Source organism: Styela clava, chromosome 6 (assembly GCF_964204865.1).
Source record: "Styela clava chromosome 6, kaStyClav1.hap1.2, whole genome shotgun sequence".
Classification (NCBI taxonomy): domain Eukaryota; kingdom Metazoa; phylum Chordata; class Ascidiacea; order Stolidobranchia; family Styelidae; genus Styela; species Styela clava.
This window is the reverse complement of record NC_135255.1, coordinates 9,660,072-9,675,369: the sequence shown is the minus strand read 5'-3', so window position 1 is coordinate 9,675,369 and position 15,298 is coordinate 9,660,072. Positions and strand designations below refer to the sequence as shown.

The following is a 15,298-nucleotide window of genomic DNA, read 5'->3' as shown; positions in this document are numbered from 1 at the left end:
TTGTATGCCACACTTAGGTGGCCGGATAGGTGGACATTTGAGATATACTTTGTGTAATTTCAGAATTTTCATTTTAATTCTTGTATGCCACACTTAGGTGGCCGGATAGGTGGACATTTGAGATATACTTTGTGTAATATTTCTCAATATGATTTCAGAATTTTCATTTCAATTCTTGTATGCCACACTTAGGTGGCCGGATAGGTGGACATTTGAGATAAACTTTGTGTAATATTTCTCAATATAATTTCAGAATTTTCATTTCAAATCTTGTATGCCACACTTAGGTGGCCGGATAGGTGGACATTTGAGATAAACTTTGTGTAATATTTCTCAATATAATTTCAGAATTTTCATTTCAAATCTTGTATGCCACACTTAGGTGGCCGGATAGGTGGACATTTGAGATATACTTCGTGTAATGTTTCTCAATGTGATTTCAGAATTTTCATCTCAATTCTTGTATGCCACACTTAGGTGGCCGGATAGGTGGACATTTGAGATATACTTCGTGTAATGTTTCTCAATGTGATTTCAGAATTTTCATTTTAATGTTTAATGCCACACTTAGGTGGCCGGATAGGTGGACGTTTGAGATATACTTTGTGTATTGTATCTCGATATGATTTCAGAGTTTTTATTTTAGTTGTTGTATGCCACACTTAAATGTCCGAATAGGTGGACATTTGAGATATATTTTGTGTGATGTTTCTCAATATGATTTCAGAATTTTTATCTCAATTCCTGTATGCCACACTTAGGTGGCCGGTTAGGTGGACATTTGAGATATACTTCGTGTAATGTTTCTCAATATGATTTCAGAATTTTCATTTTAATGTTCAATACCACACTTAGGTGGACGTTTGAGATATACTTTGTGTAATGTATCTCGATATGATTTCAGAGTTTTTATTTTAATTGTTGTATGCCACACTTAAATGGCCGAATAGGTGGACATTTGAGATATATTTTGTGTGATGTTTCTCAATATGATTTAAGACTTTTTTTTCAATTGTTCTATGCCACCCTTAGGTGGTCGGATAAGTTGACATTTGAGATATATTTTGTGTAATGTTTCTCAATAGGGCTGGTGTCCATTTTTCAATTACGTGCCACATTTGAGTGACCGGATAGATGAACATTTGAAATCCAATTTGTGTGATGTTTGTCTTCATTAATGACATACCAGAATTTCCATTTACAATTATTTGTATAACTTAAAAGGCCGGATGGGGGGACATTTGAGATAAAGTTTGTGTGATATTTTTTCAATATTATTGGCATTTCCGAATTTCATTCTGCGATTACCTTCTGCGTATATATAATTTTCTTTTATTGTTTCTCAAAATAATTAGCACTTTCATATTTTATTTTACTATTATATACCACACTTCCTTTTTAAAATAATATTTCACACTTTAGCAATCAGATTGGTGATACGTTTGAAAAATATTTTGTGTATTGTTTCTCCCTATGTATGGCATTTCAAAATTTTGTTTTTCAAATATATGTCACGCTTATAGCCATATAGATATGCGGGTTTTTGAGGTATATTTTTCGCAATGTTTATCAATATTATTGGAATGCCATAATTTTGACTTGGTATTGATATCTTGACACTTACAACATAGCATCTGTTTAATCTATATGTTGCACCATAGGGTTGGAATAGGCGAACATTTGTGATATGCTCTGTGTATTTCTCAGTTTCAAATATATAACACGTTTGGATCAATTTGTTTCGATTTGTCTACCATCACGTTGCATTCCGAGTATTTTTTGATATGGAAGATTATTTCCAACACCAAACACAGTGCATCTCCCTTGCACGAAAGACTGGACATTGAAAAAAGAAATGCTATTTTTTGTGATAAGTATTGCTAGATGGTTCGAATCCATCGGAAATTAAAGCGAGGTCATACGCTTTAAAATGCGTATTAAAATAAAAGCAACATCATTTATGTAGACATCCAGGGCGACATATAAGAGGGGTCCGGCTTAGTGCCGAAATAGGCTAAAACATTTGGTGGTCTGAATTAAGTGGACAAATTAAGCGGACAAAAATTTTATATCTGTTATCGAGAGGATTGTGTTGACTCTTTTTCTGCGTAGTTGTCAACGGCTCTCGCGCTCTCCAAGCACGTATTTAAAAACAATGATACGGGCACAGGAACGACGTCCGCTTAAGTACTGCAATTATGGCAGGTCCGTTTAACTACCGTAATAGAGTTATATATATATATATATATATATATATATATACAATACGCTCCACAGTAAGTGGGCATAAAATTTACGAAAGAATGGTAGGCATATGCTTGCTCAATAAATTAAAATATAACGAATTTTGGCATTTTAGTGTAAAGGTTACACCAAGGTTGGTAAAGTTAAAGTACCGGGTACTTTAGAAACACGCTGCTGAGCAAAGTGACTGCTGAGAACCCTGAACGTACTGACATACGGAACCGGTACCGGTGCGGTACTGCCTGAATTGATTGGCCGTGGTTTTGCAAATACCTGAATACAGGAACACCTCATAACAGTATGAACGTTGAACAGGGATTCAAGTCTGTTGGGGCATGTGGATTTTATCAAGCTTTTCTCTTTTTATGCATCGGAATAAGTGGGGTAAGGTACTATCTTGCATTCTCTATTTTTTGTTAATATTTAGCCTATAACTGTATCTACTCTTGTTTTAAGATACCAATGGCTTGCCAGATGGTTCTCATGGTTTTTGTTGGTGCAACTCCCCCATTAAAATCCAGTGAAAGGGGGAAAATGGAGCCTGTAGGAATGCAAACTATAGTAGACGAGGTAATATTTATTGTTTATGGATCTAAGCTACGTTTTCCTTCCTTATAGTGTTACGGTAGTATAGTGGCGCGGCGGTGTGGCTCAACGGGCTAAGCGTTAGGAATACGCTCGCCACCGCACCTCTAATTACTCTGCGTGGGTTCGCAGGTTCGAATCCCATGCAGGGATGGTTATGTGCGAGAGGATTGCTGGACTCCTCGCCGTCGTTGGGTGGTTCACGTAACCGCTGGTCGGTTACGGCTTCCTCCACCACCAAGTCCATGCTTCCGAAAACAAACAATACAGTAAAAACTAATCCCATACCCGACTTGGAATGGTAACCGGACGAGAGGCCGTGGTTCGCCATATGGATAAGCCGTCTTATCGGCTTTCCTCTCCCCCGGGATAAATATGTAAATCCTATCCTATCCTATCCTAGTTGTTGTTTTTGAAAAATATTTCTTGGTGATAATTTATACGAGGATATACAGATATATGAAAAATATAGCTGTATAGGTTGGGATGTAAGTCTGAAATATTTTATTTTTGTTTCTGATTCTGTCTAGTATAGCATTGTCATTGTGTTTTCATTGTACTGGATTCTGCATTTAGGAAGACTATATTATATAGATTATTATGTGATTAAAGAATAATAAACCAAAGACTAAAAAGACTTATTTTATTATGTATGGCTGGGAAAAATTTAGGGGCTAGTTCACTAAACGCCGCCGACTACTTCTAGTTGGTGTGGTATAACCATTTTCGCATATATGTCATTTCTAACCCCCACCTGACTACGTCATCCAAAAATTATGTCACTACAACAGTGATAGTTTGCAGCGTATTGGACGACAATCCGTATACTTTGACCGGTCTTATTTCGCCACTGTGACATTGTAGTGACGTAATTTTTGGATAACGTAGTCAGGTGGGGGTTAGAATTGACATATTTATGCCACGCCAACTAGAAGTACTTGACGGCGTTTAGTGAACTAACCTCCTATATTCACACTCACCTTATGACTATCATTTTCGGCTCATTTTTCAACTCTTGTTTCAATTGATCATATATTATATTCGGCAGTGGAATTTGCGTGGAGATCGAGCATACATTGTTGATACTCTTCAGTCTATATTCATGGTTGGAGTTTTATTAGGAAATATATTGATTGGTCAATTATCTGATAAATATGGTAGAAAACCAGTGTATTTCAGAGGTATGTAGTGATTTTGTTGCATTTGAATGTCTTCTATGATGATCTCAATTGCATGGTCACCTATTGTGAAAATATCAAATTTTTTCGATATATCATTTGGAGTGTTCACATCGAAATCGTTTGCTATGTAAAGTTCTGCCTGTATTCATTTTTCGAATAATCTTTGTGGAACTATTAAAAAAATTACTGTTTCACTGTAAAAATATGAATCATGCAGATATAAACAATCATTCGGAATGTCTGGATTTTGTAAAACACCAATTAGTGTTACTCCAAACTAAATTATTTGTACATTACTAATCATCACACTAAGATAAAATTAGACTGATGAGTTCTTTTATGAAATAAAACAATTTTTACAGCAGAAGTTGTCTCATTTATATTTATTCATATATATATACTTATTTTTAGTGTTTTTGGGTCTTATCATTGTGTCATTTCTCACATCATTTTCAAATGACTGGAGAATCTTCGGTGCATTGCGTTTCTTCGCTGGATTTTGTCAAGGTGGTGTTGTGCTTGTTGGCTTTGTATTAGCACAGGAATTAGTTGGGTCATCTGTCTGGCCAATAACAGGTATGTGAATTAAATCAGTAGTTTTGGTCAACACAATGAAATTAAACTTTTCAAAACCAATGCTAAATGTGCTTCATAATAATAATATGCTCTAAATTTTGTAAAATTTCAGGGAGCATACTACCAGCTATATTTTCCATTGGAATCATTGTTCTATCATTCTTAGCAAGTGTATTCACCAATTGGAGGCATCTGTGCATTGTGACATCGGTACCAGCCTTTGTGTTGCTTTTTCCTTACTGGTATGTAAAAATGTTCTCATATCTATCACTGCTCCAGATTTATTCAAGTCCATGTGTGCATCGGAGGCTCATAGACTGGTATTAGATTCCATTGTCATAATATGGGTATTTCTTCAACCCTTGACCCCACCTAACTTCTTACAAGCTGCCATTAAGAAGTTCTGACACCTCTTTTGAACCAGGCCTACTGCAGTTTTTGTGGGAGATCTTTGATTACTGCAACTAAGAGAAAACTCAGCCAAGACAAATTATCATCTAATTATTTGATTTATACCTAAATTTTGAAAACAACGTAAAAATGACAAATTGAACACAAAATTGAGAGAGTCGAGGTTCACGAATCACAACTATGATTGAAATTACTTGAGTGAAAAAAGTGGCTTCTGAAATCTCAATTGTTATGTCATCATTGGTTTATTGCGAATAAGCAATTATTGCAGAAATAAACAGGGAATTCAATGGTAAAGGAATCATCCATTAGCATTGCCTTGTCACCCTTCTGGAGGACTTAAAAACCTTTTCCATGTAATTTAAAGCAGTGTGTTTGTGATATATTGTGAAGCAACAAACAGAAGCAGATAATTTTTATGAGGTCGATCTAAATAACTCAATTTCATTTCAGGATTGTTCCTGAATCACCCAGATGGTTATATTCACAAGGAAAAGTAGCAGCTGCTGAAGAAGTCTTGCATTATCTTGCCAGAAAGAATGGAAGATCATCGTCAACTGTTGCCAGTAAGTTACACATTTAAACGTGGTTTCCTTACAAAATGCTTGCAGTAGGATAAAATGCTTGTGAAACTATCGACAGGATAAATTAGTCTCTGTGATTGTTTGTATCATTGATGTTGAATCTGTAATGTAGGATGTCTATTGCTTTGGTATTAGAGGCAGAGCTTTAGTTATGAAATGTCTTGAATTCGTTGTCTAAAATTGTAACATGTCAGAGACATACTTTTTCCTGGTTTTGAGCGTTTCAAGTGAACCAAGAAGCAGCACTAATGTTTTCATGGTTTGAAAGTTATCTCAAAGAGTCTGCAGCTGATGTCAGGTTCAGGAATAAGAACTAACGTTTGTGCCAAGTTGGATTTGCTGTCTGTTTATTGAATGACTCTGTATTTGAGTTCCGAGATTACAGTCTCGATTAGTTTAGAGATAGCTTGGTATTATAGGTAGGTTTGGTAGGATAGAGACTTAACTTGGTTTATGACAGAGACTCTATCTGCCATGCTTCAAGTCTTCATATAGGAACATTGTCTTAAACAAATTGATTTTGCAACTTTTCCATATTTCATAGGTATTGTATTGGAGAAAAGGAAAGAAGAAAAAAAATCTAATAAGAATGGATATTCAATTCGTGATCTATTTTCATCAAAAAATTTAGCAAGGAGAACATTGATAATGGGATATACATGGTGAGTTGATGATCAATAGTAATGTTGTCAGGATGGATTTTTCTGATGATTTTTCCTATTATAGATCAAAGTTAGTTAAATATTGCTTACCGTTTTCTTTTGTAATTGTATAAACACTGAGCTTTTCATATTGAGTTTGACGTTTTGCATACTGGATAAAACAGATTGCAGATTTGTAAATTGCTTTAGCAATATTCTTTTTTATACAGACTGGCTCAAAATACAGAATTCATAATTTTCTTAATAGTGAATGTACAAAAATGAAGAAAATTTATTTACGGTAATTAAAACTTGTGTAATTGTACTATACTCGAGAGTTTAAGTAATCTAAGACGCTTTGCACAAAAGTTATGTTCACTCTCGAATATGTTACAAATGACCTGGGTCACCATGTATGATGTAATGTAGCATAATGTAATTGAAATAACATTCAATTTTTCACTGGAGGCCAGATTTCAACAAAGCACGAGATACATGTAAATATACTATGTATAAACATCAAGTTTATGCATGTTCTATCAATATCAGTATAAATAGTCTAATCTATTATTTGTTCAGGTTTGTCTGCAGCTTTACATACTATGGTCTAACAATGAGTGCTAAAGATCTTGCAGAAAGTTTATATGTTAGTGTAGCATTATCTGGTGTTGTGGAGCTTCCTGCTATAGTCTTGTGTGGTGCCTTGTTAAACAGAACTTGGTGAGTCAAATGCAGTACTAATTACAAATAAATGTGTGGGTTATTTGTTTGATTATGTTTTTCTTTTTGCCGTTCATTAGTCAGCGAATAACTGACCCTTCACAAATCATCATATTATAACTTATCCACAATGACAAAGTTATGTTTATTATATTTTATGTGACGGCTTAATTGTGAGTGCATTGGGCCTTACCATATTAGCAACATATGGAATCCTACTCATTCTAATAGGAATGGTAGCTTTGTCACACACAAAGATGCCTTTTCAGTGTCTTCACTCCTTACAATTATAAACTACTCTGTTATGTGTTATCCATAAGTTTGTGCAGGTGGTGGAAATTTTCACGCAACTCTAAAACGGCAGTCCATTTAAATATGACTCCGATTGTAAGGAAATTTTTAACTCTTACTCCTCCTTGGCATAGACAAGCCTCTCTTTATTGTCTGCTAAGAATTCGCAACAGTCCCGACTTCCGATGTTTTACCAGTTTCCATCAGAAATTACGACTTTGATTTCCACAATTAGAAATTCAAAATTCTGACTCTGTGAATGACTAAAATTTTTTACACACATCTTAGGTTCCATTATCGATAAAAAAAATGCCAAACTTCAACCCCATGGCCTATGATGTACTTTCATGATGTAACAGTAAGCCCAATGTACTTTTTACTGTAATCAATCAATTTCATATTGGTCTCGCTGGCGTGAAATGAAAAACAACATAACAATAACAAACAGACAAACAAAATACGGTTGCCCTGAAGGCGATCATAACTTAAGATATACAAAAAAGTTTGTGTCAACTACAAAAACAGTAAAAGCACTCAGTAAAATGAACAAACACAATATAAAATTGACAATAGCCAGGGGATGTTATCGAATGGTTACTGAATCTTTCTATATCCTAATTATTGTTATATTATCTTCCGAATTTGCAGTACAAGCACTAAATAACAATTTACATGTAAGATTGACCTTGTTAGTTAATTGAACATGGAAATATAATCTGTAGGCCATGTTCAGGAAATCTTATAAGGGCAATACCAATTATGTGTATAAAAAAATTGTTCTCAGATATGCTGATATGAAAAGAAGTCAATTTGAGAGTGCTTCGTTGTAATTTGTTATTGAAACCTATACATTATTATTCTGTGAAGCATTAATCCTCTATTATTTATGTTTCTCAGGGCTGGCCGCAGAAGATCTCTCATCGGTTTTGCCATTTGTGTTGGAATATTTTCAATCTCAATCATGTTCTTACCTGATGCATCAAGTATGACTATTTAAATTTTTTTCAAATTTTTCTTCATCTAATTTTAGAGTGGAGAAATGCATTTTTATTCAGTATCTAAATTTTAAGTTCGACATAGCCCACCAAGTTTTTTACAGCCTAGGTAAGGTGATTACTGATTAGCACAAGCAACTTATTCACTGTAATGGGCCCTAAAGTTATTCTTTTTGTTTCAGCCCAACATTCACAATGTATTACACTCTGAGTGAGATTGTGCTACTGTGTTGACCAAGATTCATAATCCCACAAGGCACAGTGGCCAGTTAAATGTCACCGCATTGTCAATTTCTTATATATCAGATTCCAAAGAAAAAAGAATTCATATGAACATATTTAACATATCCATATCTTTGCAGGATATAAAGAAGGCTTGTTGGTTACATTCTTTGAAATGCTTGGAAATCTCTATCTAAACTTGAAAAAAGTCATGATAGTACAATAAATCACGGAATTAATAGTTCTGATAAATTCATTTCACTTGTTAAAACTTTTTTGGAATTTAAGTCTACTCTTCCTTTAGAAACAACCACCACAAAGACGGCTCTTGCTCTCGGAGGAAAGCTAGCAATTTCAGCTGCATTTGCTCTGGTTTATATCTATGCTTCCGAATTATTTCCAACTGTTGTAAGAAATGTAGGAATGGGAACGTCATCAATGTGTGCAAGGATAGGTGGAATATTGGCACCTTATGTTCATTTATTAGTAAGTATTGAAGATTTGATCCCGATTACCTTCATGGATCGTAAACCGTTTGGTGTAGTTTTCACTTCTGGACTTACTTTACACTTTTTGCTTCGAAGCAACAACTTATATTCGACAATATGTGAATAGCTACTATTTTTGGAAGTACCAAAATTTTCCTGGTTCAGCATTGCCCACCCAATTTTTTACACTCAGGGGAGGTGGTGGCTTTTTTATTTGGACCTGAGATGCGTAGCCTGTGATGTTATTGAAGTTAAGTTGAAGCTTTTACCTCTTACCCATATCTCACTTTGATGAATTATGGTAGTTATATTGAATATTACAAATTCTTGAATTTGAGAATATATTAAAAAAAGGTTTTCATTTTTAAAGTTATTAGATCTAGGGGTCAGAAAAAAATAGACACGCACCATCTGAAACTATATAAAAGAAAAACCAAAATAATAAAACCAAATTCTATAATATTTCAGAATGTATTCAGAATCAGGGCCGGGCAGTTGGTTAGAAATCAGAATGCTTCAGACACTGGCTCAAATAAAAATCCCTCGCCCCAGAAGAGCAAATTATTAAAGTTTGACAATCCTCTGTTGGGTCATAGAAATAGGTTCGAATCTAAGAGGCCAAAGCATTCACTCGCTCATGTCCAGACTACTCCCTTTTCTAATTTGACAACAATATTTCAATTATTTGTAATTTCTCACACTTCAAAATTTCCTAATTCAACTATTTCATCTTGAGTGTTTTCTATTTCCAGACTGCTTTAGGTTCAGCTGCACCGTATGCTTTATACGGAGCATTGTCAATACTAGCTGCAATAATGACATTCGCTTTACCTGAAACTTTAAATCAACCAGTACCTGACACATTAGAAGATATAACAGATGATTCAACAAGAATTTCGAAGCCAAAAATAAAGCTGAATAAACGTGGAAAGGATTTGGGTGATAAGGTAGTGTAGTGTATTAACTTTTTAAATGTAAATAGTAAATACTGTATGTAACTCTTGAATTGAATAGAATAGTCATTTTCAACTCTTGCTATAGCATTCTTGCGTTATACGCATATGGATTTACCTTCGCAAAGGCATAGAGCAAGGAAAGGTAATTAGTTTCACGTAACCTCAACTGTTAGTTACTGTTTGTAACACAATGCATATCACAATGCACTGTGCACCTTTATAGCTCTCTAATTAGCACCTGAAACTGAACCAAGTAAAAGCTAGCATCGAGAAAACGATACTGGTTATGTATCATCCCTTTATTTTAAAAATGGTAATGAAACATTATTATATGACAGTCAGTAACAAGCCTATTCCAAGAAAAAGGGACATAATTATGGTTTGATAAATAAATAAAGTAGCTAGAACACTGGATTATATGCTCTGTTATCATAATTAACATTGGGTTTGGGGTATTGCTGAGAAGGTATGACAAGTTGCCAACATTCGTAAAATTTTACCAAACAAAATTTGAACTAAATTACTTTCCCAAATTGCGCTCTTTAGCAGGGAAGGACACATGTCACACATCTACTAAATATCATTGAATTCAATTATTTAGGGTAGATTTTTTTTGTCATCCTTAGTGAAAGAGCAAGTCTGTTTAAAATCGTTGGCGCAGCCGCATAGCGCATACTTTTCCAGCTACTCTTAGTTCAAGTTTAACTATTTCTGTTGGACATTTTCAGTAATTACCATTACTTTCCATAAAAAACTAATCAATGGATTCTGTCTCTGAGATTGAAATAGGCAACATCTATTTTTTACAGCGTCCATTTTCGGTGTATTGACCAAATAATTCTTTTCAGAGTAATCGTGATTATCCCGGGATGCCAACTTCTAAACATTACTGGCCCAAATATGCAGTGAAGGTGGCATGAACTGATATTAAACCTCTTCAAAACTAATATTACATTTTCCTTGGGTGAAAAGATGGTGGTAAAATAAATAAAAATAACGGTTGAAATCAACTTTTCCCAAATATTTATCTGTCAATTTCAACTGATTGATTTTCTTGGTGGAAAATATTAGCATGTTTGTGAATAATTTTATTGTGGTAATCTTGATTCAACCTTGGTATAATCATGGATTTGCTGACTTATCGTGTTATCTCTTGTGACCACAATTTTGCAGATTGCGCAAGAGGTGCACATAATTCGAGAAAAGGAGCTTGTTGCAAATTTTGATTTTTTGTGTGAAATGAAATATGAATCATTCATGTTATATTAAATGCGGAAATAATCATTTAAAATTAAAAAATATTTTTGTTGCATATGAAAATTACAATGGCTATATACTACAATCAATAACTTCAAACTTTCGGTACCAATGCTAATTACTTGTAAACGTAAGCAACTAATTAGCAGTATTACAAATTATTATTGTGATTGAGTTATGATGTTATTTCGGGTATGTTTAAACGAACTAAAAAGCAATTTATGAGGGCCATTCGGGCTAAACATATGCAAAAAATATGCGTGAAGTGAAATTAGTCATTTGGTCACTTTTTTGAAAAATCTGGTAATTTTTTTCTGATTACGTATCTCTTTGATCATATAAAGATGATTTATTCTGAAAGATCAAAAAGATTGTAATAGGGCTCAATCGCATCACGAATCACGCTTCTAATTTGTGTTGAGTATGCAATAGTTAACAGTAAAATTATTGTATATTCCTAAACTTGTGGCAGAGGAAGGAATTCGATTTTCTGTGCAAAATGCAGATCCTAAACTAAGCTATTAAAGACATGAAAAGTAGAGGGCATCTGTAGTGTATATGTTTAGATTGCTATAAATATGTAGAGATTGAAACCATACGTATTCTCTCCATCTGTTGTTAATATTCAATGAGGGCATGCTGTAATCTGTTATTGGATTACGATGGAAAACCTAGGATTTTAACAATATTACAATATTTTTCTGCGATGTTTTAATTGGTAACTTGAATTTTCAGGAAGAACTTCTCAACAGTTCTGAAAATGACGAATTTATCAATGCTTAACCTTCAAGATGAATGCTTTGCGACAAGAGAAGAAGTATTTAAGATGGAGGCTTAATTAGCTAATCTAAGCACATCAAGAATATAATAATGTTTACTTAATTCATGCCAAATTCCTCTTATAAGAATGAAGTAATTTGACACAAGTTTTCATTTCATTGCGAAAATTAGAAATCAAAAATTTTTACTAAGAACAGCATTTTTTCAAATAGGAAATGGATTTTCTTTGAGAATCTCTCTACAGCGTCATTATCAAGTAGCTAATTCCAAACTTCTTCAATACTAACAATCCTCATTTCTATATTCACTCTTAACTATTGAATTTAGATCATATGTGCCTTAGTTATAAATAAATACCATATTCAGGCTGGTGTTTTTCAATCTATTATGTATATATTGCAATGTTTTGTAATTATGTCCTTTTATATCTATTTTATTTCATAGGTGGTGTATATCGTAAATCGTTTGTGTCTGAAAACCTGTAGTTCTGTTCACAGGATACCCTTTGGAAAGAATTTTTTACAATGAAGCACTTGGGGTGCATCCAATTTGGTCTTGGATAATGGTTACATTTTGTATTTTAAAGTTAACGTTAACATAATTTACCTTAAAAATATTATGCCTGGCTATAATTATGGTTGTACGGTGGGTGTGAGAGGATTTGAAATTTTTTTACCCAGTCACCATTTGTGTCTATAAGCTTCTATTACATTTTGTTCTCTATGAAATCTGAAAATTGGTATTTGACTTTATGTATATTTATCCCGGAACAAATACCAATAATTGTAGTCTAGATTGTAAGGCCTAAATTGAATTTTAAAAATTTCAAACCTGCAGTAGACAACTTTTTTTTTTCAATCTAGCATTTTTACCAAGAGCATGGTTGAATGTTTCATTTCAGAAATCAGACAAAAAATACAAAATATTAATATTAGATATCTTCAAAAACTTGAAAATGTATTTGAAATACGACTTTTCATTATAGCTGTTGTTAAATAGTTTACTTTGATTTGGCCGAAAGCATTAATATTTTGTAACTTATCAAGCTATTCTTATTTAACATGTTATACCCAGCTCATATTTCAAGTGTTACTTATTAGAATTTTTTGCTTGGTTCTGTGCATAAGGTACACTTCTGTTTTACTTTCCTCATACATAGCGCATTCCCTAATTGACAATTTTATTTTGCCAACATAGCGTTAAATGCAATTCAATCACCAGCACAATCCGTACATACACATAGTCTAAAAGTGCATATGTCGTTTTACTTTTTTTTCTAAATTCTGAAATATGTTTTGATATAGGAGTTTGTTAATTATAGGAAAATTGAAATGTTGTATTATGTAGGAATATGCATATTAATGAGTATTGGTTTATTTGGATTTTTATGCTCTTGTTATTCAGAATTAAATTACTATTACAGTTCAATAGTAAGAAATTCTATTATTTTTTTTTAATTTTGGTAAGGTCCAATCATCAGCTATATGAGTAAGTTTAATTGCAATTGCCTTTTGATGCTCTTTGTCTTGTCATTAACGACATATATATATAATTTATGTTTCCCATTATTTGCTTTTGTGTAGCAATTTCTATACGGTATCTATACAACGCACATACACATGTGATGCAATAATAGATTATAATATTATTTTAATGGTTTTATTAACGCTCACAAGATATTTATCATGTTATTGTGTCTGATTATTGGTATTGTTGATGAAGACGTTGAATAAACTGAGTAACACTAAATGCCAAGTCAATGGAGTTGGTGTAGTCAATTTCTAAACATGAATCGCAATATGGGGAACTATTTTATTTATGCTACCATGCTATATATATATAAAGCTGTATTCATTAACTCGTGATCTGTCTAATCTGTCTTGAACTAATAGCAACTTTCATTAACAATTGTGCAGGCCTTCTGAAGGCTCGGAAATGAAGCACCTCTGCCATCACCACTAGTTTTTCGATAATGTCTCTTCTTGCGTAGAATAAGCCGACAACTGGAATGTGGAGTCGAAATTTGACTTGTTGTTTAGTCAATTTAGGCCTCAATTACTGAGATCTAATGGTGGCAATTTGAATTTTCGACGCATTAGATTGACCAAGAATGTCTAACACACTTCAATAATTGTTTCATACGCCAAATTTTTAACGTGGGCTGGAGTGAGTTTTCCCTCTGCAGACCTGGCCGACATCACGCGCATAGAAACAAAGCGACTGACCTAACGTTGAAGGTCGGAACAAGGAGTGTGTTCGCTTGGGTATGGCTCAAGTCTAGCATCTGATCCCAGTCAGGACGAACCTCGCTCGCTCCTTAGGTTAAATTTAGATTGTAAGATAATTCTAGGCCCGTTCTTGGCTATTTGAAACTCGTTCAAGTAGTTCTACTAATTGCAGTATTGTAAAAATACTTGAATGGATTTCCAGATTGGTAGTGAATTGTTTTGTAATTGGGACACAGAGGTAATATGTTGAAAGATGTATTAGTAAATTATAGCGACATCTAGGGTCACATGACCCGTGACGCGCTGCCACGTTTTTGGATTTTTCGAATCTTACAAATTACGACACTGGATTCCTGACGCTCGATTACGACACTCGACCTACAACGCTCGACTCTCACGCAGCCCAACTACCTCTATCACCGCAACTCAATTAAGTTCCTTTAGTGTTTTGAATATCTATTTTATGTTTTTATCATGGCTTTAATGATACAACATACTACAAAGATCTTGCACATTTTATCAGAGACTTGAAAGCGGACAGGAATAAGGGAGAGTAGTCTTGGTACGCGGAGTTTAGGGAACAACAGCACGAACCCTACAAAGTTCTTGATCATTCCTAGGGTTACCATATTTTTTTGACTTCAAAGTCGGACGCCTCCAAAAACACGACCCCTTAGCTGCGATCCTGTAACTTTACAGTTTCCGATTTTACTACATAGGCCTACATTTAAAGCCATCTCGGCCGTCTTCATTGACCATATTGTCATCAAGACTCAAGAGTACATGCGCATATTCTCTGTCTAATCATTGCACTATAGTCAAAGTAGGTATCTGTCCAATGAAATAGTATACATAAACTTGTCATGGAATCATTGTGATAGATTTTCCGATAATTACTTTTTCAAGAAGGTATGGTAAGATTTAGTACGCTTATTCAATTGCAACAGATCACTATTTTTTGATAATTTCCCCTCTCAGTGGCTTCGATATTGGGTTCCCTTATATTCAACGATAACTTTGGAAAGTTCATTACGTTCAAATCCCGACTGTTGTGGTGGCAGCTGAATTAGAATACGGCGTCAAGTAGTTTGCAACTTCTATTCGCACCATCAGACTTTAGTTATCTGTTACTATCGTGT

At 34.1% G+C, this 15,298-nt stretch overlaps 1 protein-coding gene across 1 annotated transcript; it reads left to right on the top strand.

Annotated features, from left to right (window-relative positions):
- The first annotated feature begins 2,359 nt into the window (after positions 1-2,359).
- Positions 2,360-13,691, top strand: LOC120330963 (solute carrier family 22 member 15-like). Its single transcript, XM_039397960.2, has 12 exons — positions 2,360-2,628; positions 2,701-2,814; positions 3,878-4,010; positions 4,422-4,586; positions 4,699-4,828; positions 5,451-5,563; positions 6,126-6,243; positions 6,802-6,942; positions 8,131-8,216; positions 8,755-8,936; positions 9,691-9,885; positions 11,887-13,691. The coding sequence occupies exons 1-12, from the start codon at positions 2,545-2,547 to the stop codon at positions 11,932-11,934; spliced, it is 1,509 nt and encodes a 502-aa protein (XP_039253894.2). The 5' UTR covers positions 2,360-2,544; the 3' UTR covers positions 11,935-13,691.
- Positions 13,692-15,298: the final 1,607 nt, after the last annotated feature.